This window comes from Panthera tigris, chromosome A3, assembly GCF_018350195.1.
Source record: "Panthera tigris isolate Pti1 chromosome A3, P.tigris_Pti1_mat1.1, whole genome shotgun sequence".
Classification (NCBI taxonomy): domain Eukaryota; kingdom Metazoa; phylum Chordata; class Mammalia; order Carnivora; family Felidae; genus Panthera; species Panthera tigris.
The window spans coordinates 43,178,449-43,203,987 of record NC_056662.1 but is presented as its reverse complement, the minus strand read 5'-3'; the positions used below and the strand labels follow the sequence as shown (position 1 = coordinate 43,203,987).

At 44.0% G+C, this 25,539-nt stretch overlaps 1 protein-coding gene across 7 annotated transcripts in view; it reads left to right on the top strand.

Annotated features, from left to right (window-relative positions):
- The window catches only part of DZANK1 (double zinc ribbon and ankyrin repeat domains 1), a 73,053-nt gene extending 49,802 nt beyond the window's left edge, over positions 1–23,251 (top strand). For 4 of the 7 annotated variants that reach the window (XM_042980959.1, XM_042980958.1, XM_042980957.1 and 1 more), the window contains exons 12-22: positions 2,515–2,697; positions 3,521–3,685; positions 5,036–5,243; positions 9,153–9,256; positions 11,205–11,279; positions 13,103–13,199; positions 13,650–13,747; positions 17,405–17,485; positions 17,984–18,111; positions 21,731–21,805; positions 22,258–23,251. In XM_042980959.1, the coding sequence (XP_042836893.1) occupies positions 2,515–2,697; positions 3,521–3,685; positions 5,036–5,243; positions 9,153–9,256; positions 11,205–11,279; positions 13,103–13,199; positions 13,650–13,747; positions 17,405–17,485; positions 17,984–18,111; positions 21,731–21,805; positions 22,258–22,381 (1,338 nt within the window). In that variant the 3' untranslated portion in view covers positions 22,382–23,251. The remainder of the gene's footprint in view (positions 1–2,514; positions 2,698–3,520; positions 3,686–5,035; positions 5,244–9,152; positions 9,257–11,204; positions 11,280–13,102; positions 13,200–13,649; positions 13,748–17,404; positions 17,486–17,983; positions 18,112–21,730; positions 21,806–22,257) is intronic. The other 3 variants (XM_042980962.1, XM_042980961.1, XM_042980964.1) reach the window with 3 other exon arrangements.
- The last annotated feature ends 2,288 nt before the right edge of the window (positions 23,252–25,539 follow it).

Here is a 25,539-nt window from a genome sequence, read left to right as displayed (position 1 = left end):
TATCAGAGTTTGGATGTCACAATGAGGGTATATATCATTGAAGTGCGATTCATTCTGATAGCTTATGTCTTTTCTTTGTTTAGCAGCATTACTATGGATGGGTTAAAATAACTTTTCTTTCTTTAAAGCAATATTATGGGAGAAAATTCCACTTGAACTGTAGATGCATTTAAAAAATTTTAATGTTTATTTTTGTGAGAGAGAGAGAGAGAGAGAGAGAACACAAATGGGGTGGGGGGGGGTAGAGAGAGAGGGAGACACAGAACTGAAACAGGCTCCAGGGTCTGAGCCGTCAGCACAGAGCCTGACGCGGGGCTCGAACTCACAGACCATGAGATCATGACCTGAGCCAAAGTCAGACACTTAACTAACTGAGCCACCCAGGCACCCCTAGATGCATTTTTTTAGTGGATGCATTTAAACAAAAGATCTGAAGGCTTTATATTTATTTTTTTATGTTTATTTATTTGTTTTGAGAGAGAGAGAGAGAGAGCGCGCACATGTGCTGGGAAGAGGCAGAGAGAGAGGGAAGGAAGGAATCACAAGCAGGTTCCGTGCTGTCAGTGCAGAGCCTGATGCCAGGCTCAATCTTGTGAACTATGAGATCGAACCTGAGCCGAAATCAAAAGTCAGATGCTTCTCTGACTGAGCCACCCAGGCACCCCTGAAGGCTTTATATTTAGAAACCCAGATCAACAAGTGTTATGTCAAAACCCTGTTGTAGCAGTAGGATAAATTGAAATTTAAGTCTGAAGCAAAAGCATGTAAAGGGTTTCTCTTTTGATTTGTCCCGAGGAGTCTCGTTCTAATTACACAGAAATGGGGTAAGGGTAAGTGTATGCAAAGAGAGATCTTCATTCTCAGTCTCTGTGGATATTGAGGGCTAATGAGACCTCTTTCTGGACAGATGTCTGTTTTAGGATAACAGAACAGTCCCCAAAGTAAAAGAGGATATAGCTGGGCAAATAAAGTAACTAAAATATTCATCTTGGAGGAAAAACCATCCTTTAGAAAATGTCTCCCCTAGTGTGCACATTCTTAGTTCTATACATGGAACAGGTGGCAGTTATCAATTGAATCAGTTATTCATTGATTCATTCATTCAGTAACTGAATGACTTCTATGTGCCAAGGTGCAAGGTACTGTCTTAGTGGGGAAAAAATGTGAAGTATGCCTTTCCCTTAAAGAAATTAAGATCTAGTGAAAAGCAAGAGAAGGGAGGGAAGCTGACATATGGAGCCTGACCCTGTGCCAAGCACGCCTCCATACTTAATTGACATTAACCATCTGAACCCGTCCTACAGACCTGTGAAAAGGCTGCATGGAGTCATGGATAAAGGTCAGGCTTTAGAATCAGATGGCCTATGATCAACTCTCACCTCTGTGTCTGGGTTTCCAACCGTAAAACACACACCTGTAAAACACAGGTGACAATAGCACCCCCCTCACAGGTCTGTTGTGTGGTTTGATGCGAGACTACAGGAGCAGTGCTCAGCATGGTGCCTGCATACAGCAGGTGATCACGTAGCAGTGACGAATACTATCATCCTCATTTGTCTCATGAGAAAATCTCTTACTAGTCAATAAATATGTAGCAGGAGCAAAAATTCTCATCCAGGCCTGCCTAACAAAGTTTCAGAAATTCTCACGAAACAATTCTCTCTCCTCAAAATAATTCTTTTTGTGTGGCAGGGGTGGAAAATAAATTCACATTCCCAGATGGAAACCAAAGCCCTAAAAAAATAGAAGATACACCTCAATTGTGACACCTTACTAGCATGGGTCTGCTTACATTCCTTTTTTTTTTTAATGTTTATTATTTTTGACAGAGAGAGAGAGCTCACGCGTGAGTGCACTCGTGCACGCGAGTGGGGGAGGGGCAGAGAGCGAGACAGAGACACAGAATCTGAAACAGGCTCCAGGTTCTGAGCTGTCAGCACAGAGCCTGATGCGGGGCTCAAACTCACAAACCATGAGATCATGACCTGAGCCAAAGTTGGACACTTAACCGACTGAGCCACCCAGGTGCCCCACATTCTTTTTTTTTTTTTTAATGCTTATTTATTTATTTATTTTGAGAGAGAGAGAATGCACGTGAGTGGGGGGGAGGGGCAGCGAGGGAGGGAGGGAGAGAATCCTAAGCAGGCTCTGTTCTGCCAGTGCAGAGCCCAACGTGGGGCTTGATCTCATAAACGGTGAGGCCATGACCTGAGCTAAAATCAAGAGTTGGATGTCTGTCTAACTGACTGAGCCACCTGGGTGCCCCATACATTCTTTCTTTAAAAATGTTGTCATAGTAAATCAGGAGGAGGCTTACCATGTTTGGTATTAAAGATACTGAGGAATATCAAGATGCACGAGCCACCGGTTTCATCTATTTGCTGTGAAGTAATATGTCCTCTTTTTACTAATGTATTCATTAGTGAAGCTTATCATAGTTTTATTCTTTGGGGCAAAAATACCTTATTTCCAGGGTTTGCATTGATCTGGGGATTTTTTTTTTTCTGGATTCAGAGGGGGATTGCAGAATCTAGTATTGATCTGCCTATTGATAAATGCCATTGCATTCAGCAGCCCATGCGCAGTGGAGATAAAGCCCCTCCTCCCCCCACTCAGAAAGGGGAGACCATTTCCTGCTCCAAGTGTGGTCGCAGGAATCGCCCGGAAGCTTGCTTCTGTGACTGGTGTGGAGCCACGGTGGGTATTTTAAATCTGAGTTTCTTGGTGCTGAGGCCTCACCACCACCCTAGAGAGGCCCAGCTCCTCCTCTTCCCCTGCCCTACAGAAATCACTCCTTGCGATTTGAAGACTACCACCTATTTACCTAAGACTCCGGAGACAGAGATACTTCTCTTAAATTGAGAAAGCTCTGTCATTGCTGTTTCTTTGAGGTTAAACTTTTCCTATTTCTATTTGACTATTGGTATTTCTTTTATGAATTGTCTGCTTACTTTTCTAATAAAACACTCAAAGTCACTTATTCAAATAAGCGTTGCATGTAAATAATACAAAAGGTTTCATGTGAAGGGGTAGTCTCCCTTCTCATCCCAGGCCTACAGAGCCTATCCCAGAAGCAGTCACCGTCACCTAGTGTCTGAGTGTTCTTTGAGCTGTTCAGTGTGCTAATAAGTAAACTGGTAGTTTACTATGAATACTGGCTCAGTTCTTTTCACCTAGCAATATATCTTATTTGTAGCCTCTCATTCTTTTCAGTGGTTCTGTAATATACCACTTTCTGTATGTACCATGATATATATTGAGACCATCCCCTATTGCTGGATATTTAGATGGTTTCCAGTTATTTTCTCTAAAACCACAATCCTGTGGGGAATGGTCTTAAATATACTTGCTTTGTGTAATTGTTCATCTGTAGGGCAAAGTCTAGAAGGTAGACTTGGGGTCAGGGATATAGGCATATGTTATTTTGATGGCTGGGGATTGTATGGTATGAGAATAACTTACATGGGAATATTAGGACTCTAATATTTATGAAGATGTAAAAATATTTTCTATCCTCTAGCCAGGCATTTCTGCCTGCTACTCTGTTTGCCCCAAATGTGGGGCCAGCAATCATCCATCTGCCCGATTCTGTGGTTCCTGTGGTATTTATGTGAAGTCCTTGGCAAGACTTAGCATGGATAACAGCCTGGCTCTTGCTGCTGGAGAACTTCGCCCTTTTGCTGAGGTGAGGCCTCCACTGTAGTAAGAGCTGGTGCCTGGGGAAGAGCTTAGGACTCTGAATTTGTGTTCTCTACCTTGGGGATCAACCCGGGGAGAGACAGCCAAAATACAGACTTTTCACATGGATTTTCAACTAGGTGTGTAAGTAAATTCAACCAATTCAAGTTTTCAACACTCAAGTGATTTCGTCTGCATTCAAAGATCTAAGGGTTTATCTGTAGTAGATTGAGGTCTAATTGCATTTGGAAGACTAATAAAAATAATGTAAGTTGACATAATGTCATGAAGGAGAAGTGGATTTAAAATACCTGAGACAGAAAAAAAGTAAAATAAATACATGAGACAGAATGTCCTTCTCGTGCATTTCTCATGAGGCATACTAGGAACATTGCTCCCATTGTTTTATGTTTTAGAAAACTTATATCAGGTATATGAAATTGCTGCTGCTATTTAAAACAACTGCATATAGTTTAAGGAAAGTCTTACAGGGTTATTTTCAGAATGACTTAATCTCTAACCAGCTTGATATTAGCCTTTTGTGAATTTCTCTAAGCTAGATGAAGACTTTTCAGGTTTCTTTTTAGCTCTTCATTAGAAGAATGTGAAGATTGATAGTCCTTAGAATGCACATGCACTCAGTAATTTTGCACTCATTTTTAGGGAGTTCATGGCCTTCTTAACCCAGACTGAGACTTATGGATCCTGGGAGTGTCAGTAGACTATATTGACACCTTTGTGCAAATGAGACCAAGGGTTACTTTCCTCAAGACACTAGACTGCCATCTGTTGGAAACTGATTGTAATATACTAATTTTGTTAGACATTTTCTTCCACCTACCAGAAAAACTGTCCTAATAAATTTTCAAATATATGATGCCTACCATGTGAATCTTTGCTCATTAGATGCAGTGATGTTGTACAGTACACAACCTACACAACCTTACATGATGGTCCTCTCAAGTTCCCATGTCCAGATGCAGGAGTGCCTCAGAGAAAATACCGGTCCCCAGTAGTTGAGTGTAGATGAGTAGTAACTCCATTGGATTGTAGAACTGAGAGGATAGATTTCTTTAGGGCCTCGGGCAGCAAGACAGGGAATATTAGTTTAGTTGATTTGTTGAGTTTGAGATAGTAAATGGCCAAGCAGAAGAGGCTGGCTTTATGGGTCAGGCTGGGAGTTCCTGGGAGAGACAGACCAAGGAAGGTGAGGCAAGGGCTGAAAACCTCTTTTTAGTTCAGAGTACAGTTTCTTGGAGATATTTTTTACTTCTGATTAGAATTCTTTTCTATAAGTAATTATGAAGAATTAATGAAATTATATTCTAGTATTTTATGTTTTCTGCCTTGCTCATAGCCCCGATCTGCCTGGCAGTCCCTAAATGTTCCTTTGCTCAGACCTGAGGCTGGGACTCGGAAGGACGTGGGCACACAGACTACTGGCCTGTTCTACCCATCTGGTGCGCTACTAGCCAAAAAGGAACTGGAAATGGCTTCTCAAAAGCAGAGGCAGGAGAAAATGAGTGACCATAAACCTCTCCTCACAGCTGTCAGCCCAGGAAGAGGTGAGAGAAAAAGTACACTTTCTTGTCAGGAGGGAATTCCCTCTTTCTCTGAAAGAAAACTGCATTTTTTTTTCTTCCTTTAGCTTTATTTCTATACATAAGTAAATCCCTTTGGGGCGCCTGGGTGTCTCAGTCGGTTAAAGCATCCTACTTCAGTTCAGGTCATGATCTCGCGGTTTGTGAGTGCAAGCCCCACATCAGGCTTTCTGCTGTCAACACAGAGCCCACTTCAGATCCTCTGTCTCCCGCTCTCTCTGCCCCTCCCCCACACCTCTCCTAAAAATAAACAAACATTAAAAAGAAAAGTGGGGTGCCTGTGTGGCATCCAACTTTGGCTCAGGTCATGATGGCATGATTCGTGACTTCGAGCCCCACGTTGGGCACTCTGCTGTCAGCTCAGAGCCTGCTTTGGATCCTTTGTCCCCTTCTCTCTCTGCCCCTCCCCCACTGGTTCTCTCTCTGTTTCTCTCAAAATAAATACATTAATTAAAAAAAAAAAAAAAGTAAATGGGGCTCCTGGGTGGCTCAGTCTGTTAAGCGTCCGATTTTAGCTCAGATCATGATCTCACAGTTTGTGGGTTCGAGCCTTGTGTCGAGCTCTATGCTGACAGCTCAGAGCTTGGAGCCTGCTTGGAATTCTGTGTCTCCCTCTCTCTCTGCCCCTTCCCCACTCGTGCTCTCTCTCTCAAAAATAAATAAACATTAAAAATAAATGAATGAATGGATAAATGAATGAATGAATGAATGAAGTAAATCCCTTGGGGTGCCTAGGTGGCTCAGTCGGTTGAGTGTCTGACTTTGTCTCAGGTCATGATCTCACGGTCCGTGAGTTCTAGCCCCGCATTGGGCTCTGTGCTGACAGCTCGGAGCCTGAAGCCTGCTTCAGATCCTGTGTCTTCCTCTCTCTCTACTTCTCCCCTGCTCATGCTCTGTCTGTCTCTCAAAATAATAAATAAACATTAAAAAAAAAAGTAAATTCCATCGTTTTTCTTTAGGTAATTTTCCTTTGTATTATAGCTCTTCATTAAACTTTTAGTACTCTGATGTTTTGACTCATAGCCCCATCATCTAGTTTGTAAATCAAAGAGCACATATGGATTGCAACTATGATGGTAGAAATGTTGTTAGTCTGTGTCATTGCTATCTGCCAATACCTCTCTCTTTTTACTGTTCTAAAATTCACATAACAAAATTCACCATTTTGACCATTTTGAAGTGTACAATTCAGTGATAGTACATTAGCAGCAGTATAGAAACATTACCACGTCCAGAACATTTTTATCACCCCAAAAGTAGTCCTGATACTCTTTTTTGCAATCACTGCTCACATCTCCTGACCCAGGTGCCTGGCAACCACAAATCTACTTCCTGTTTTTTATTTTTTAAACATTTTTTAATGTTTATTATTTATTTTTGAGAGACACAGAGAGACAGAGCGCAAGTTAGGGAGAGGCAGAGAGAGAGGGAGACACAGAATCCGAAGCAAGCTGCAGGCTCTGAGCTGTCAGCACAGAGCCCGACATGGGGCTCGAACTCATGAACCGTGAGATCATGACCTGAGCCAAAGTCAGATACCTAACCGACTGAACCACCCAGGCACCACTACTTTCTGTTTTTATAGATTAGCCTGTTCTGGACATTTCCTGTAAATGCATCTCCTGGTTGCCCACAAGACACCAGAAATCCAGACTCTTGTGACATCTCCCAAGTGTTAAATGGTGGCAGTTAGTGAATTCAAGTGTGTTTAAACCTGTGCAGACTGTAGAAGGGCACAAGGGAGTTTTTGGAATGATGGAAATGTTCTGTGTTTTGATTGGGATGCATATGCTTGCTGGAATTCAAACCGTATACTTAAAAGTTATCTCAATAGGGTTAATTTTAATAGAATAAAATAGGAGTGGCTGGGTGGCTCAGTTGGTTGAGCGTCCAACTCTTGATTTCGGCTCAGGTCATGATCTCATGGTTCATGAGTTCGAACCCCACATTGGGGTCTGGGCTGACAGCACAGGACCTGCTTGAGATTCTCCCTTTCTCTCTATCCCTCCACTGCTTGCACTCTGCCTTTGTCAAAAATGAATAAATACACTTTTAAAAAGATCTATATTTTAATCAATAGGGCAACTATTCAAAAAGAATACCAAGGAATACAGCTAAAAAGCTAATGGGAAAATTTAAATATAATTCTAAAAAGTATTCAAGTTACCCCCCAAAAAACCCCAGGAAAATAGGAACAAAGAAAACAAAACAAATGGGAAAAGTATAAATCAAATAATAAAATGGTAAGTCAAAACCAAAACATATCAATAATTACATTTAATTTTGTGGACTGAACATTTCATTAGAAGGTAGCAATTGTCATCATGGGTTTCTAAAAAACGAAAAAACAGGGGATCCTGGGTGGCTCAGTTGGTTAAGCATCCAACTCTTGATCTCAGCTCAGGTCTTGATCTCAGGGTCATGAGTTCAAGTGCCACACTGGGGCTCCATGCCAAAAGAAAAAAAAAAAAAAAACAAAAAAAACTCTATGCAAGCCATAGACAAGACCTAACTATGTAGAGTAAAAGTAAATATATAGTAAAAAACACGCTTGCTGAAATTCAAACTGTATGCTTAAAAGTTATGCCTCGGGGCACCTGGGTGGCTCAGTTGGCAGGGCATCCAACTTCAGCTCAGGTCATGATCTCATGGTTCATGAGTTCAAGCCCCGCATCAGGCTCTGTGCTGACAGCTCCAAGCCTGGAGCCTGCTTCGGATTCTGTGTCTCCCTGTCTCTCTGCCCCTCCCGCACTTGCACTCTGTCTCTGTCTTTCATAAATAAATAAATGTAAAAAAAAAAAGTTAAAAAAAAAATTGTCTCAAAAAGGTTAATTTTATTTTATTTTTTATTTTTTTATTTTTTTCCACTCGTTTAATTCTACCATTTATTTTTTTTCTTTTTTTTTATTATGAAATTTATTGTCAAATTGGTTTCCATACAACATCCAGTGCACATCCCAACAGGTGCCCTCAATACCCATCACCCACCCACCCCTCCCTCCCACCCCCCATAAACCCTCAGTTTGTTCTCAGTTTTTAGGAGTCTTTTATGTTTTGGCTCCCTCCCTCTCTAACCATTTTTTTCTTCCCCTCCCCCATGGTCTTCTGTTAAGTTTCTCAGGATCCACATAGGAGTGAAAACATATGGAATCTGTCCTTCTCTGTATGACTTATTTCACTTAGCATAACACTCTACAGTTCCATCCATGTTGCTAAAAAAGGCCATATTTCATTCTTTCTCATTGCCACATAGCATTCCATTGTGTATATAAACCACAATTTCTTTATCCATTCGTCAGTTGATGGACATTTAGGCTCTTTCCATAATTTGGCTATTGTTGAGAGTGCTGCTATAAACATTGGGGTACAAGTGCCCCTATGCATCAGCACTCCTGTATCCCTTGGGTAAATTCCTAGCAGTGCTACTGCTGGGTCATAGGGTAGGTCTTCAATATGGTTAATTTTAAAAGAATAAAATAGGGGGTGCCTGGGTGGCTCAGTCGGTTGAGCATCTGACTCTTGATTTCAGCTAAGGTCATGATCTCATGGTTCATGAGTACAAGCCTTGTGTTGGGCTCTGTGCTGACAGTATGGAGCCTGCTTGGGATTCTCTGTCTCCCTCTCTCTCTCTTCAAGATATGTTCTTTTGATATTCTGTACTATTCTGTGATTAATCATGTGTAATTAAAAAAAAAGCTGGGAACAAAAATGGAACTTATTCTAGTACATAGTCAAGGTTCAGTAAGCCAAACCATCACAAAATTTGACCAAAAAAAATAATAACCTCTCTGAGTATGCATGTTGCAAACTAGCATTTTTCTTTCTTGGCTTCAGAAGAATTATCCACGTGGATGGATTTCTCTTTTTCTTTAGGGTACTGGAGAAAACAGTTGGATCATATCTCTGCTCACCTCAGGTCTTATGCTCAGAACAACCCTGAGTTCAGGGCTTTGATTGCAGAACCCAGAATGGGAAAGGTGGGTGAGCTCTGACTGGAATTTCCACGCCAGAGCATCGCATGGGTTCAGGCTGCAGTTCCCCTCCACTGACTTCACCTGAAATCGCACTTTGCTTGGCTCCTTTCCCTTTCCTGTCCTGCTTTCCACACTTCTTTACTGCCCTCCCCTACAAGCACGGCCTCAATAAATCACCTGTGCATGAACCTTGTCTCAGGGTCTGCTTCTGGGCACCTGACCTAAGCAAGGTAAAATAGTAAATTGTGAACCATCCATGCTTTTACATTCCATGTGTTATGGAGATTCTTGTGGTCAGAGCTAAAAGACCCAGAAGAGTTTAGTCTAGCCAAATTGCACACTGAAATCCATTCTGTATTAGCAGCGGTAGTGATCATAACAGTTGCCGTTTAATGATGCACTCACTATGTACATTATGTTCATCGATCTGTAGCACTCATAACAAACCTACAAGGTAGGGATATTACCTTTGTGGCAGTTTTTAATAATGGCCACAAATTCTTTGATAGTTTTCCCTGCAAAGGGCGGAGTCCCTGTCCCCCGTGGACGGGTGGGAGGACTTATGGCAGTTGGGCTAATAACTGAGTGCAGTGGCAGTGATGCCATGGGACTCTCAGGGTGTGGTCCTCTTACTTGGCACGCTCACCTTCAACACTCCTTCTTGGAGCCCAGCCACCCTGCTGTGAGAAGCCCAAGCCCCATGGCGTGGCCACGTGTAGGTGCACCATCTGCAGCCCTAGCTGAACCCGGGCCTGGAGTCATCCTGGGTCAGGAGCCAGGCAGACGTGTGATGAGAGCCTGGGTCATTCCAGCCTCCAAACATGCAGCCACCTTGTAGCCATTTGAGTTTTCCCAGCTGAGGTGGCAGATGTGTCGAGACAAGACCATCTGTCCCCTCTGTGTCCTGTGGGAAGCCACAAACTTAATAAAATGGTCATTCAGTGCCACTAAGTTTGAGGTGGCTTTTTACACTGCAGTAGATAATCAGAACAAACCTTATTTTTGACACCCAGGAAAACTGGCTCAAAGAGCTTTGGTGATCTGCCCAGGACTGCACTGTTGGGTCTTTTGGGGGATTCCAGATTTGAAGCCCCATGCTCTTTCTCTGGCATTATGCCACCACTGTAAGAGACAGCTCTGTGAGAAGACCTCTTCTGTTTGTCAGAACACTAGAAGGAATCTTTAGAAATCAGCCTGTTTGATCCTCTACCACCAAATTGGCCAACATTGAAACTATTTCATTGTCAAGTAGTGCTTAGTTTCCCTTGATAATGTTTTGGGGGTTTATTCATTCTCTCGCCTAATCCAGGGGTCTGCAAACTATAGCCTGTGGGGCAAATTAGGCCCATTACTCAGTTTTACAAATCGACTGTTATTGGATCACGGCTATAACTAATTTGTTTACTTACTGTCCATGACTGCCTTTGTGCTACAATGGCAATGACCCACAAAACCTCAACTACTTACTATCTGATCCTTAAAGAATTTGTTGACCCCTGTTTGAGGGAAATTCCTCCTGCTGCTTACAGAGAAAGCTTGTCAACTATGATGCTTGGCTCTTGATTAACAAGGCCTGGCTCCTCCAGACACCCAGCTGATGACATCCAGCCAGGTGGCTTGATTAAACTTAATGTGTGTCTCTTGCAGAGAATATAAATTTGGGTCTTTCTTATCCATTCTGGCAGTCTCTGCTCTTTGATGGGAACATTAATTTCATTCATTTACAATTAGTGGAATTATAGCTATAGCTGGATTTGTGTCTGCTGTTTTGCTACTTGTATTATATCTTACTTAGGTTTTGTTCCTTTGTTTCTCTTTTCCTGCCTTCTTTTGAGTTAATTAAATGTTTGGTTAAATTTACGGTTTAACATCTCAGGATTTCTTGGCTGTTGCTCAGGACATTAAGTCCCACATGCATGGTTGTGAACTCTCTCTAACGGTTTTTTAAAAGCTTATCTCTGCTACTGTCCATGAAGATGGCTATGAAGTTAGCATCCAGCTGAATTACATTCAAGTATCAAACAAGGTGCGTAAGACTTTCAGAAGCTGTTCATTTGAAAATTGACTGAACTAGTAAATTGTAGCCTATAGTCTATTGAAATGCTTCTGGGTAACCCATGGAAGACATAAGTTTCAAATATTATAAAACTCGACTAAAGGCCAGTAATTTCATAGGATTAGGTAAATAACTGTGCTAAACCTCAGAGAAGTCAGGTTTCAGGCACATAAAGATGTAGTAAGAGTAGGAATTACTGTCGACCCTATTGGTCCTGTGGTTCTCAGGCTTTTTTATACTCACTGAAGTCTGGGTGTAGATGAAAGACCAACAAAAATGTTTGCCTGTTTGTACTTTCACCTATTTGCCTATAATAAATAAGCCAAATTTTGTGGCTATGTCTCTCTTGATCTGCCTCCTTATATGGTGATTGCAACTTTGCTACAGAGCCTTTAATGTGTGGCAAACATTAATTGATTCATACTGGCAGCTTTAGTTTCATTGGGCAAGAAATCAGAATATACAAAAGAATAATGAAAGGATTGAGAAGGTGGATGAAGAAGGCCAGGAAAAGCAGGAGAACTAGCATTTATCAGGCCCTGGCCATATGCCCAGCAGGGAGCTAGCAGTGTCTTTAAAATGAGGACAGACATACAGGCACTGCCTAACTCAGAGGCTGGGAGTGTGCAGTGGGCTGACACCCACAAAAGTGCTTTGAAGTCAAGTAAAGTGCTAAATGCCATGTTTTCAGTTGTGTGGCCAGAGCAGAGCTTGGGTCAGAGAGGTACTTGAGGAGAAGGGGAGTGAAGGACATGAGACGGGGAAGGGGCTGAGTGGTCACACATAAATTTTGGCTTTAGCCTGATCCACGAGGAGCTCTGAAATGTGGGTCACACCACGAAGTTGTCCCAACTGAGGCAAGAAAAGGAGGGCTGTAGCTTCTAGGGTAAGGCAGCACCCATCTCTGGAGGCAGTTGGCCAGAGGAGGGAGTCAGCTGTGAGCTTTTAGCAGCCAACCCAGCAGCTGGGAGGGGTATGCTTTGGGTGGGCACCGAGAGCATATATAATGTGCTATCAAGTAGAAGTGGAGTAATTATCTCCGGGTTTAATATGTGTTTTTTCTTAACCTGTGTGTTCTAGTGTTGAGGAAGTAGCAGGTGGTTCCCTGTGGCGGGAGAGGCAACCAGGTGAGGGTGGGGCAGGATGCCACGCTGTGGAATCGGTCCAGGTGGATATAGAATTCCAGGTCTGGACCATGTATCATCTATCCTAACTTTATAGGCCTCCATTTTACCTCATTTTACTTTCACAGTATCCCTTTGGGGTAGGTCATAATATTTCCACTTTACAGATGAGGAACCTGAGGTTCAGAGAAATTAAGCAACTTGCTTCTTCCAAGGTCCCTAAACTAGTAAGTAATAGAACCAGGATTCAAACTCTGTGGCTCGAGTCTCCCCATGATGTCACCCTAATTCCAAGATACAGAAGGGTTTTAAGCAGGGAAAGGACACCAGTACTTACACAGTTTAGAAAGATGACTGGGGCAGCCACATGGAAAGTGGGCTGGCAGGAACCTGTTGGGATGCCCTTGGGGTGATCCTGGCATATGAAAAGGGGCTGTGGCTGTAACAACAGAGAAGAAGAGCTGCACTGAGGAGCCGTTTAAGAGGCAAAATGGACAAAACATTACAGGGAGGGGAGAAGGTGTCAGGAAGGATGTCCAGGTTCAAGCTTGACTGTGTAGCTAAAGCTGTCATTAACAAAGAGAGGAACAGGTTAGCAGGGAGATTGTTCCTTCTGTGGGGACACAGCAGCCTTGTCATTCATGGTGACTAATTGTTTTCATTGTCCAGAACCTTTACCTCAGCAAGGCTGTGGATTTCAGCAGCCACTTCCTGAGCAGTGTCACTGAGGGTGGTAATGGGCCATTTGGCAGCAGGTCCAGCCTGGGTGAGTTGTACCCTTATGGTGACTTTAAAACAATTGACCAGGAACACATTGACCTGGCAAGGATGGCAGGGAATTGCTTATAGTTTTCCAGCCCAACCATGCATCTCACTGTAATGTTCCAACCATTTTATTCTTCTGGCTTCTCTGAAGTCAGGGGTGAGATGTTTCAAGTCTTTCACAGGGCTTGGGGAGATAGGTTGTGGGGGGTGTTCTTTGGGGCCTATAAACTGTAGTCCCTTTTATTCCTTCCTTCCCACTCATCCTCTGGTCTTAGTCTGGGATGAATGGCTCCAGGAGTCCTTCTTGTGAGGTTCAATCAAGTAGAAACTTCTATAAAAGCCATTTTATTCTTCTGACCTCTTGAGGGGCACAATAGTAGGATAGTTCTATATTATATGTGGGGAGTGGCGGGGGGACATTGTTTTGGTCCTCAACTCTTTGTCATTCCAGTGAGCAACTACAGCCACAGCACCTCCGATACCACTGAAAACGTCAAGAGGACAAAGAATTTCAAGACCAAAACATTTCAAGAAAAGGAGCAGCTCACAGTAAGTGTACTCCTTTGTCCTCACAGCTGTCTTCTTAGGCCTATCTGTTTAATGTTTTACTTTGAGATTTTTTAAATGGAGGAATACTTTTTCATTTTCTGTGCCTTTTTTGGGTGTATTTTTTATTTTATGGAATCCTTTAAAATATGTCAAGATTATTAATTAGAATTAAAGTTCTCATCAGTTTCCTGAATCACCTCTGTTTCCTCTGGGGTCAATTCTGTCTGTCCATCTTTCTCTGTCTTGTTTTTGGTTGGTCTCAAATATGTGATGATCTGTGGTTGCCAGGTCATGTTGACAAGTGAAGGGCTAGTTTGCGTAGTGTCAGTGCTTGCCCTGGGTGTGTGGGCCTGAGGTGCCTGTGGGGGGGAATGGGCATGCTGTCTCCCTGGAGAGTGTTTGGGCAGAACACAAGAGAATGCCTTGGGGTCCCCTAAGTTGCCTTCCCCCTAGAGGTGAGTCTGTGCTGTGAAGGGCTCTAGAGTGTTTCATTCCTGGATGGGGCTCTTTTCATTTCCTTGCTCTCCTTCCATCTGTGTTGTCATAGAGGTCTGGGCTCTGGCCTTCCTGGGCCAGTACTCCCAGGAGAACTCCTTGTTAGGCAAATAATTAACTCTCTGGAAAATAGTTATCAGGGTTTAAGCAGAGAGCACAGGAGAGAGGGGAGGACATCACCCAGCTCAGCCCTTTCCTAAAATGCTCATGAATCCAGCCTGCACCCAACACCTGCCCTCCTTGTTGATTAACTCAGCTTCTTCAGGGCTTCCTGGAGGAAACACACTCATATGTCTGGTGTCTTCAACTGCTTTTTCTTTGCTTTGATTTCCCTCTCAGTCAGATTCCACCTACTTTCAATCTTTGGAATTTCTCACGATTCCTGATCCACTGATGGCACTCTTCCAGTTTCCCACAGCTGTTAGAGTTTTGTTCTTCACAAATATAGAGCATTAACATTTTAACGGGAGCTTTGGAGAAAGAGACAGTGGGTGCCCTTGTTCAGTCCACCACCTTGCCTTTCATTTGGTCCTCTTTGGCTGCAGTAGGAGGACAGATGTGCTTAGCAACAAACCCAAAGCCTGGGTCTCCACCAAGATGGAGATGGGCACAAGTCAGTTCTTCCCTCCTCTTTTCGTGAAGCCAAGCCCTCAGGGCATCCTCATGGGTGCACATACTGGCGCCCAGATTGTTATCATGAGTTCTACAAAGGCAGGTGATTTCTCGCCTCAACTTGTTTTTTTCCACTACATGCTTTACATGTCATAAACACCAAAAAATGTGGGAAGAAGACCTTAGAATTGTATTAACTTTTTTAAAAAATCTATTTCTCCCTGGCCTTGATTTATTTACTTATTTAATTTATTATTTTTTAATTTTTTAATGTTTATTTATTTTTGAGAGAGAGACAGAGTGTGAGCAGGGGAGGAGCAGAGAGAGAGGGAGACACATAATATGAAGCAGACCCCGGACTCTGAGCTGTCAGCACAGAGCCCAACACGGGGCTTAAACTCACAGACTGCGAGATTATGACCTGAGCTCAAGTCAGACACCTAACCGACTGAGGCACCTAGGCTCCCCATTTACTTATTTTATTTAAATCCAAGTTAAGTTAACATATAGCATAAGAATGATTTCAAGAATAGAATTTAGTGATTCATCACTTACTTATAACACACAGTGCTCATCCCAGTAAGTGCCCTCTTTAATGTCCATTGCCCACTTAGCCTGTCCCCCCACCCAAGACCTAATAAGCAAACTTCAGTTGTTCTCTGTATTTAAGAGTCTTTTATGGTTTGTCTAACTCTCTGTTTTTATCTTATTTTTTTTGCTTCCCTTCCCCTGTGTTCATCTGTTGTGTTTCTTAAATTCTACATATAAGTGAAATCATATGATATTGTCTTTCTCTGACTTATTTTGCTTAGCATAATACACTCTAGATCGATCCACATTGTTGCAAAAGGCAAGGTTTAATTCTTTTTGATTGCCAAGTAATATTCCATTATATAGATATACCACATCTTCTTTATCCGTTCATCAGTCAATGGACATTTGCTTACTTTTTCCATACTTTTACTTACTCTTTCCATACTTTTGCTATTGTCAATAGTGCTGCTATAAACACTGGGGTGCAAGTGCCCCTTTGAATCAGCATTTTTATATCCTTTGGGTAAATACCTAGTAGTGCAATTGCTGGGTCATAGTTCTATTTTTAATTTTTTGAGGAACCTCCATACTGTTTTCCAATTTGCATTCCCACCAGCAGTGCAAGAGGATTTGTCTTTTTTTTTTTTTTTTAACGGTTCTTTCTCTGCATTGTCACCAACATCTGTAGTTGCCTGAATTGTTAATTTTAGCCATAGAACTACATTAACGTGTATTGCTTATGATTCCTCATACTCTTGGCTTTCTCCCAATTTAAGTATAAAGTTCCATAAACTTTAACAGTTTTCGAGACTCCACCTGCTTATTCTATGTGTGACCTGAATCCCCCATTGTTATGTGCCTTTATTTTCTCATTTGTATTTAGGGGATAAGTATAAGAAAATAATAACAGCATTCAGTGGTTCACTCATTCAGCAGTTATTTTGAGCACACATGCACCAGGCACAGTTTTTGGTGGTAAAAATAAATTGTGAACAAAAGATATAAAAGTCTCAGACCTCATGAGGTTGACATTCAAGTGCATTCTAGTATAGTTTTCCATAAGGAATGGAATTCAGCCAGAACAAGTGTGTCCCCCAAGACTGCCTGGGGTTTCACTTGTTAGAGTACATTGTTCCAAGCTAATCACTCTAGAATGGGGGCAGAGGGGACATAGTCTGAACCCGGCATCTTCTCCTGAAAGGCTCAGAGGCTTGACCAATGCCCTCATCTCTGACTTCCCAGAGAGCCAGGAGGGGGGTAGATATTATTTTCACTATGCATACAGGAAATTGGGAGTCCCAGAACCATCCCAAGTCACCCTCAGATCCATTGATAGAAACACACTGAAAGTAATGTCTCCAGCTTTCTAGACTGCCTCTTCAACCTTGTGGCAGCCAGCATTTGAAATCCTTTCTATGAAGATTGTATATAATGATGAATTTCATCATATTTTGAAAATAGAGAAAAGATCATAAACTCTTCAGATTTCTGATGATAAGTGAGAGCTTTTAACCCCCAAACAAGAGTTGACTTTATCGGTTCACTCATGTGTCGGGTGAGCGTGTTTTCTGGATAGTCATACTTAGGCTGATTCTGAACACCTTATATAGCATGCAGGGTGAATTGTAGGATTCACCCGTTTGCTTTTCCTAGGAATATTTGTTTTCCTTTGTAATAAAACTAGTGTGGGGTTTCTGGGTTTTTGTGAGGTTTCTCATTGCATCCCTGTCCTTAATAAATATAAAACAATGTCCCCAAATATAAAACCTTTCCCAAGACAAGGTTTCAGAGACCAGCAAGCTTTACATTAGCTGGGTTTATTTGTGTTGCTGGCTGTCAAAGATCACACACACGCACTCACGGACACGCATGCATGCAACTTGCTCACACTCGCCTGTCCCTGGGACTCAGAACTTAACCTTGGAGAGGAGGCATTTGCCTTGAGGGTTGAGTTCACACAAGTGGGGCAGCAATATTTTGTGGTGGTGGAAATGACCGTGTTGTATAATCCTACAGCCTGAAAACAGGCTCCTGCTGAAGGAAGTGGGACCGACAGGGGAAGGAAGAGTCTCTGTGATTGAACAGCTGCTCGATGAGGTGAGTACATCCCAAAGAAATCTCTCTGAGGATTTCAGCCTCGTGTTTCACCTGTGTCTCTTTCATGTGGAAGTCTTGTTCGGTACTGGGATCATCACAGGGCCATTTCATTTTAAACTGCAAGTGGATTAACTGGCCAGTCCAGAACTTTACATTAATTGTTATTGGTTGCTAGTTTTTATAGCAGAGAAAATATACCAAAAAGTCATATGAGCCCAAATAATGTGCACAAAGGTGGACAGAATCCCTGGTCTGTGACCCCATGTGACCTTCATGTTTCCTAAAGAAGCAAAGTTGTCTGGGTGCCTGCCTTCCTGATGAGGACAGCACAAGTTCTATGGCACCATGACCCGCAGCTCTGTTATAGGTCAGATCTTAGGTTTCCTGATGTTCCTTTCTTTTGATGGAAAGCATATTTGTTACACTTCATAGGACGGCAGGTGGATGCTGCTGAGAGCAGGGTTTTGTGGCAAGTTTGTCCTTTTCCTTATGCTGCAGGGAGCAGATCCCAACTGTAGGGACAGTGAGGAGCGACCCCTTATAACCATGGCTGTTGTGAATAAGCACCACGAAGCGATTCCGGTTCTTGTGCAGAGAGGAGCAGACACCGAGCAGCGGTGGGGACCGTAAGTAAGACACAGTAAAAAGGCAGCCCTGGCAATGCCGCGGCCAGCTGTGACCTCGCACGTGTGCCCTGTTCAATTTGAACCAGTCAGGAACCATTTTTAAACCCATTTGGGCCTTAATCAGAGACTTACCTGCTTCTATTTCCCAAATCTAGGGAAAACAAAAATTTTTAAATGGACTATTGGATTGCCTGATTTTTTGTAGCTTTTATAAAGGATACATTTTGTTAACTCATGAATTTATACTGTTGTGGGGCCGGCAAATCCTTTGCCCTTGGGATGTCAGGTGACATTTTCATCATGATCTGAGCTGTTGACATCCATAAGAGAGGAGTGGCCCCAGTGTATTCCCTGTGGAAATGTACCCATGAAATTACTGCAGAAAGAAAACCTTATCCGTCTGTCTCTGGATGCTGACACCCTGGGGGCGAGCCTGCACATGAGAGTTCACCACATGATTTGGTGAAGCAGGAGGACGATACCAAGTCCTGTTGGGTGCTTCTGTCATTTCCCTAGTCTCAGGGCTGTCCTGCCTCTTGACTTCTCCCAGCTTCGTGATTCTGTTGTTCTCTTGCAAATTACAGCAAAACCCGGGATAGTGAATAACTTGTTCTGCAAGTGTGCCGCAACATGAGCAAACATTTCTTATAAATTTTAACTTGATAAACTAGCGATGTCTTAGGATACGAGTAGTACATGATGCCAGATGTCACATGATCACAACTGAGTTAATGGTTCTTGAAATTCACTTTGATATACAAATGCTTTGGATAACAAGAATGTTTCTGGAACGAATTATGGTCACAAACCAAGATTTTACTGTACTTTGGAAAGGTGGGGTGGAATGTTCCTTGAGGACGGGTTCCATATGTTAATTGCTTATATCCTGCCAAACAAGTTGCCGAACTAGAAGTTCTCCAGGGGTCCTGCAGATATCTGACACTGCTGCCCCCTGAGTTATTTCTGAGACCAGATTGAGGCCCCGTCAGAGCATCATGCAGCCAGCACAGGGGGCCAAGAGTTAAATAGCTTTGCTTCTGGCTTTCTCTGTTTCAAAATTTCCTCTAGTGTTTTTATTGAAAATATATCCCTGTTGGGGCACCTGGGTGGCTCAGTCGGTGGAGTGTCTGACTTCGGCTCAGGTCATGATCTCGCAGTTTGTGAGTTTGAGCCCCGCATCGGGCTCTGTGCTGACAGCTCAGAGCCTGGAGCCTGCTTTGGATTCTGTGTCTCCCTCTCTTTCTGCACCTCTCCTGCTTGCACTCTGTCTCTCTCTCAAAAATAAACAAACATTAAAAAATTGTTTAAAAAATATATATCCCTGTTAATTTTTCTATGTGTGCTTTTATAAGTTCTGCCCAATAGGACAGCTATATCAAGACATGACCCCATTTTTAGCAGAATGTTTGGCACACTTGGTATATTTAGTGGCTGGCATTTACTTGCTCACCTTTTCAGGATTCACATTCTTCATACTTTGTCAGCTTCTTCATTTACCCACACTCATTATTCATAAAAATAATGTCACCTTGTTAAGGTATACTTTATATTTGCACAAATCAGATAAGCTTTTCTTGGAGCACTTACGTATAATGTATGTGGTTGATACAAAATCTCTTAAGCAGATTTTGAATTGATGCTTATGTATAAGGTGTCCTAGCTTTATGAAAAGTCCAGCTGAGAGGAAGAAACTACTCTGGACATGGAACAGATTACCTGTTTTTCCTTGGTGTTCCTCAGTTTCCATTCTTGCTTCATTACCATTCTATAAATCGACATTCATCCACACGCAATCCCGTTGCGTCACTACTAACTTTCTGCTCGTACCATCTGTCTGAACAGTGTGTGATAGCCCGTTGTCTCTCCCACTGCATTAGCCCAGTTAGCAGAGTTTAGCTCCATGGAGGGGGAGGGAGGAAAGCCAGACCAGAAGCCCTCCCTCAAAATAGAGCAGAGATCTCTTCTTCCATTTTAGTTTACGCCAATAGAAGAAAGCAGATTTTTCCACCAGGAGCCAACTCTGTTAAGTCTGGTTTATAATTGTTAGTTCTAAGTGTTGAGACCTGGGTCAGCCTGGCTTCTGCCCCACAGCTGGACCTCTATAGATCCAGGAACATGACCTTAAGACTCCAACCATTCTACTGCTCTTCATGCACAAGCCATGGAGAGATCTGGCTTTCCTGTAAAAGAGGCTCAGTGAGTTGTTCCTTAGCAAACAAGGATTAGAAAGCTCTTCCCCACCCCCTCCCCCGACCCCCACCCCTACCCCTGCCCCAAGCTTGTTTGGCTAGGGGAAAGAAGCAGTCAAGGTAGTCTCTATGCAAGGTAACTCCTGTCAGGTAGCTCAGTGGGTAGCAGAAAGCCCCGCCTTAGTGTTTCTGTTTCCAATGTTTGTATCTTTCCTACCAGAATACACTCGTATTCAACCCAAAGGGATGGCTAAGGCGAAGTACGCATTCTTCACCAAAGCCGATACCTCTTATGGGCAGATTTCACAAACACAGATTCAAGGTCTCACTAGGAGAGGGGCAAAGCAAAGTGCCATTTGCTTTTGGACAACAGCTGCCCTCCTTCACTGGCAGTTTCAAACATTTCATCCCTTAGCTCTGCCCCAGTAGCCAGGAGGGACAAATGTAACCATCAGTCTGTTTCTTAGGGCTTCAACTGAGGAGATTTATTCTATTAGGTAATTCACAATTTACAAAGAAAGAATGTGCCTTCATCCTCCCTGATACTTAGATTTGAATAAACAGTTTGAGTTGTTTGTGCATTAATAGTAAAGTTTCTTTAAAGTACAAATTCACAGGGGGCGCCTGGATGGCTCAATTGGTTAAGCATCTGACTTCGGCTTAGGTCATGATCTTGCAGTTCGTGGGTTCAAGCCGCACATGGGGCTCTGTGCTGACAGCTAAGAGCCTGGAGCCTGCTTCAGATTGTGTCTCCCTGTCTCTCTGCCTCTCACCTGCTTGCACTCTGTCTGTCTCTCTCTCTCTAAAAAAATAAACATTAAAAAGAACTTAAAGTACAAATTCACAGAACATCATACTGTACCTGCTGTACAAAACACGTTCTAGAAGGTCTGGTAATATAGTACCAAGCTGTTCAGAGGAACAGATTTGTAGGGTATCACCTCTACTCTGAAGCATGGTGTCCTGATAAGAGGGTATTCCATCAAGTGCCATTGCCATGTTGGAGTTGCGTTGTTTGAGGGGCGGTGTACAAAGTTAGAGTTGGCAATCACAATTCATTACTTTCAAAAACTGAACCATGGTTACACAGAAAATCTAACCACGGCACCCCCTCCCCACCTAGTAAATGGAATGCACGTTCTCTCAGTTGAGAGGGAGTCATGAAGGAAGAAGATCATACGTCTTCTCAGGAGATATAGCAACTCCATGAATGTATGCAGGTTCCAATGGTAAATGCCATATAAAGACCCAAGGAACTTGAGTGGTGAAGTGACCAACAGTTGAGCCCTATACTACCAGGGAGAAAGGAAAGATGAAAGATAAGGAGGGGGTCGGTGTCATTGGTGTGACTGAGACATTTGTTGTCCATGTGCCCATAGCATCCTGCATTGCAACTGCTTTAGCAGGATGATTTTCTTCCCCCCAAACAGGCTCCGAAATACAGCTCTTCATGAAGCAACCCTCCTTGGCCCGGCGGGAAGGGAGTGTGTAGCTGCTTTACTGCGGTATGTTCCCGGCCTCTGGGGGAGACTTCTGAGGGCCACAGCGATCCCCCTGCTGACTATGATGATTTCAGAAGGCCCCAGTTCCTGAACAGTTAACTCTGTGAATGGGGGCCACCATCCCACCGTGGGTCCCCAGCACTGAGGGCTTCTAAAAGCACAATGAAAATACCCACACACCCACCCAACACACTTGATTGTAGGACTTTGATACAATGGGAGCCAATGGCCAGGATTGGCAATTGAACGTGTTGAAATCACAGAGCCCCTCAAAAGGTCTCAGGGTAGAGCCACCCTTGAGAGTGAGTCATGGTGGCCTCTTGGGGACGGGTGTAGGAAGGTCGGTCTGGGAGTCTCCCAGACCGGCGTCTCCCAGACCGGCCTCTGTGTCAGGGAAGAGCCATCCTTGAGTTCAAGCACCTGAGTGCCTCTATTCATGCCTGTTTCCTTGGCAGATGCAATGCAGTCATCCAAAAGAAGAACACGAATGGCCAGACGGCATATGACCTGGCTCTGAAAACTGGGGATGAGGTCATCACCTCACTCTTTGCTGCTAAGCTCGGCCTGGATGACTCTTAGACCCAAGAGCCTGCACAGGACCTGATTTCAAGAAACCATCCAGCTCTAGCTGTTCTTTGTTTCTTTCTGAGATGTGTTATTTGTGGTTTGGAAATTGAGGTTGAGAGGAACGCATAAGATTTTTTTTTTTTTTTTTTAATATGACAGTGTAAGCCACCATGTGGGCATTTCCCAATATGCTCTGGATGGTGACGAATTTAACATATGTTTTTTAAAGGGTCTGTTGCTGCTTATTTTGGAATTTTCTTTAAAATTTATTTTTCAATAGATAATTGCACATGGTTCAAAGCTAAACAGTATGAAGTGTTAAGTAGTAAAAACTCTGCCATCCCTGTCCCACAGCCACCCACGTCCCCTCCTCAGAGGCTCCAATGATACCAGTGTCATCTGCGTCTTTCCAGAAATAGTGGAGGATTATATAAGCACATGTGCGTAACATATGCATATGTACATATAGGGTATGTATAAAATACAAATACAGAGAACAGATATACTCTTTCTCCTCTTTTAAGACAAGTACTAGCAAACTACACACCCGTCTGATGTTTTACATCTTGTTCTATTCCTTAATATCTCTTGTAGGTGGTTCCAAATTAGTACATTAAGATTAACTTTATTTAAAGACTTTCATTTCTAATGTGAAATATTCCTATTGTTGTGGTTTGTTCTCCGGTTGACAAACAAGCTTTGAATAAGCCCATGTGCAGGAATGTGCAATTTTGACTCACTCATTTTTTCAGACTGTTATTTCAGTCTTTGGGTGATAACGCTGCAATCGTGGAGTCCCTAAATAGTTCCTGTTAAACTACGTTGACAGAGTATCTGTTAGTTTAGAATGAGTAATTCAGCACAATAAATAATAGACCTGGTTGAGTGGTTGCTGTTATCACTACCTGCACTTCCTTTCCCGAGACGGTGACTGCGGGAGGACAGGCGCAGAGTCTCTGGGAGGGAAGCCCCCGCATGGGGTTGGGGGGCACCGGCACTGGCTCTCCCCTGTCTGACTCGGCCGGCCGTCTTTGCTGTGGGGGCCACTGCAAGGTAACCAGTGTCCTGAGAGACCCGCGGAGCGTGGTCGGGTGGTTTGATGTCAGGGCTGGTTTGCACTGTCAACCTGGCTGTATGATACAACCTTTCCCAGACTTCTCTGCCTTTATGGTTCAGCTCAGGGTTGGCTGCAAGAGTCACTGCACCAGGTTCCAGATTCCCGAGGTGGAAGTGAAGCCGCAGCCATCACACTAGGAGGGTGGGTTAGGGCACCAGACGCTGCCACCGCTCACACCCTACAGGCTCTGGAATCAATCCTGCAGGAGGAGGGTACAGAGTTCAAGACTATTTTCCCCAGAGCTCAGGGAGCAGGGAAGGCCCGGAGGACCCGTGGGTTCCAGAAACAATCCTCTTGGAGCTCTCAGGGGTCACTTTCATACCCTGAGCACAGGATCCACATCTCTACTGTTCCTTGGGCTTCCACACTTCCTAGGGGAGGGTCCTGCCCTCTACCGGAGCAACAAAGCACAAACCTGACCTCTCATGCTGAAACTAAAGCCCACCCACAACCCAAATTACCCTTGAGTTTCACTGCTTCAGAATCAAACCTCATTTACAAAGTGAACAGGTGGCTGAAGATTCAAGAACATAGTTTCAAATCCAGGAACTTTCTGATAAAATCCTATAGGGTTATGTAAAACATTACATAAACATTGAACAACATGTTTTCGGGAAAAATAAAGTGAAACACCTGTTTCAGGCAGGGCCTTTCTGATTTCAAAATTCATGTTATTTCTTGTCCTTTGTGAAGTTTTTGTTTTTTCCTCATGCCACTGTATCAGGGCTTGATACCGGAGAACCACCATAGTGACGCTGAGTGAGGGGTTATTAAAGGAACCGGGCCACAGCAGTCGCGGGGGTGAGTGAGGCTGGTCCTGCGTGGGCCTGGAGCCGCCGTAGCTCAGCAGGGCCGCAGCGCGGAAGGAAAGGTGGGCTCCAAGTGGGATGAACGAGGACAGACTGGAGCCCGCAGGCCCAGTCCTTCCCCTCTCTCCTCTTGGTCACCGGCGGCTTGCAGCAGCTGCTGGCACCCTTCAGCAGGGAGCTAGTTCCAGGTGTCCCAGGCTGGACTCTCCAGGAGCAGACCTGAGATGCTGAGGGACGAGAGACAGAGGAGATCGCATGTTCATAGGGCATCAGCGTTTGCGGAAGGAAGAAGGAGGTGGTGCAGCAGAAGTCACCCCAGATGCAGCCCCCACAAGCTGCAGCCGACTGTGGGTCGGGGTGCTGGAGAGGAGGATTGCCTGTCATCCCACTGTGCCTGGACAGCTGTAGCTCAGTCGCTCGTAGACAGCTGTCCCAGGAAAGCTGTGACTTCAGGCCAGGAAGCTCTCTGAAGTTGCTAATGGCTGGGGGCGGCCTGCTGCCCTGTCTGCTGCTTGCACTCCCTACCCCCAGGTGGTCAGCCCTGCCTGCGGGGCACGGTGCATCTCTGTGTGTTCCATGGAACTGCCCTTCCCACCCTGGCTGCTGGAAGGAGGTCTGGCGGGAGCTGTCCGCATGCACCAGCAAGCCTGCCCCGGGGATGCGAGGGAGGGCAGCAGTGACCCTGATCACAGAGCCCCCACCCTGCAGGCTCAGCTCAGGCCCGGTGGTTGGTGCTCAGGGTGCTGCTGGGCCCCAGATGGTGTGAAAATCAGCTCACTGTCCGTTGGTTGGTGGCTCAGGTCACTGTGACCTTCCTACATCTGGACCCACTTCCAACAACTCCCAAGGCCCAGCCACTCCTGTTGGAGGACCTGTCCTTGCTTTGTGGCTTTGTCCCCACATCCCACAAGGCTCCAGTGGCCTGGAGTTTACCATTACCCTCCTTACCATCAAGGTGAATGCATTCCCACGTGTTTATCGACCAATTTTCCTTGTTGATTTGGAGAGGTGATTTATATCCTCTAGAATCAGAGTGTAATTCTAGACTCTAGAGCAGCAGTATCGAATGGAAATACAATGCTGGCCACATAAATGTTTTCTAGCAGCCAAATTTAGTTTCCGCTGATTCCTAACTTACTACAATTTGTAATGGAATGAAAACTGCATGGGGCACCTGGGTGGCTCAGTCGGTTGAGCAACCGACTCTTGGTTTTGGCTCAGGTCATGATCCTGGAGTCTTGGGA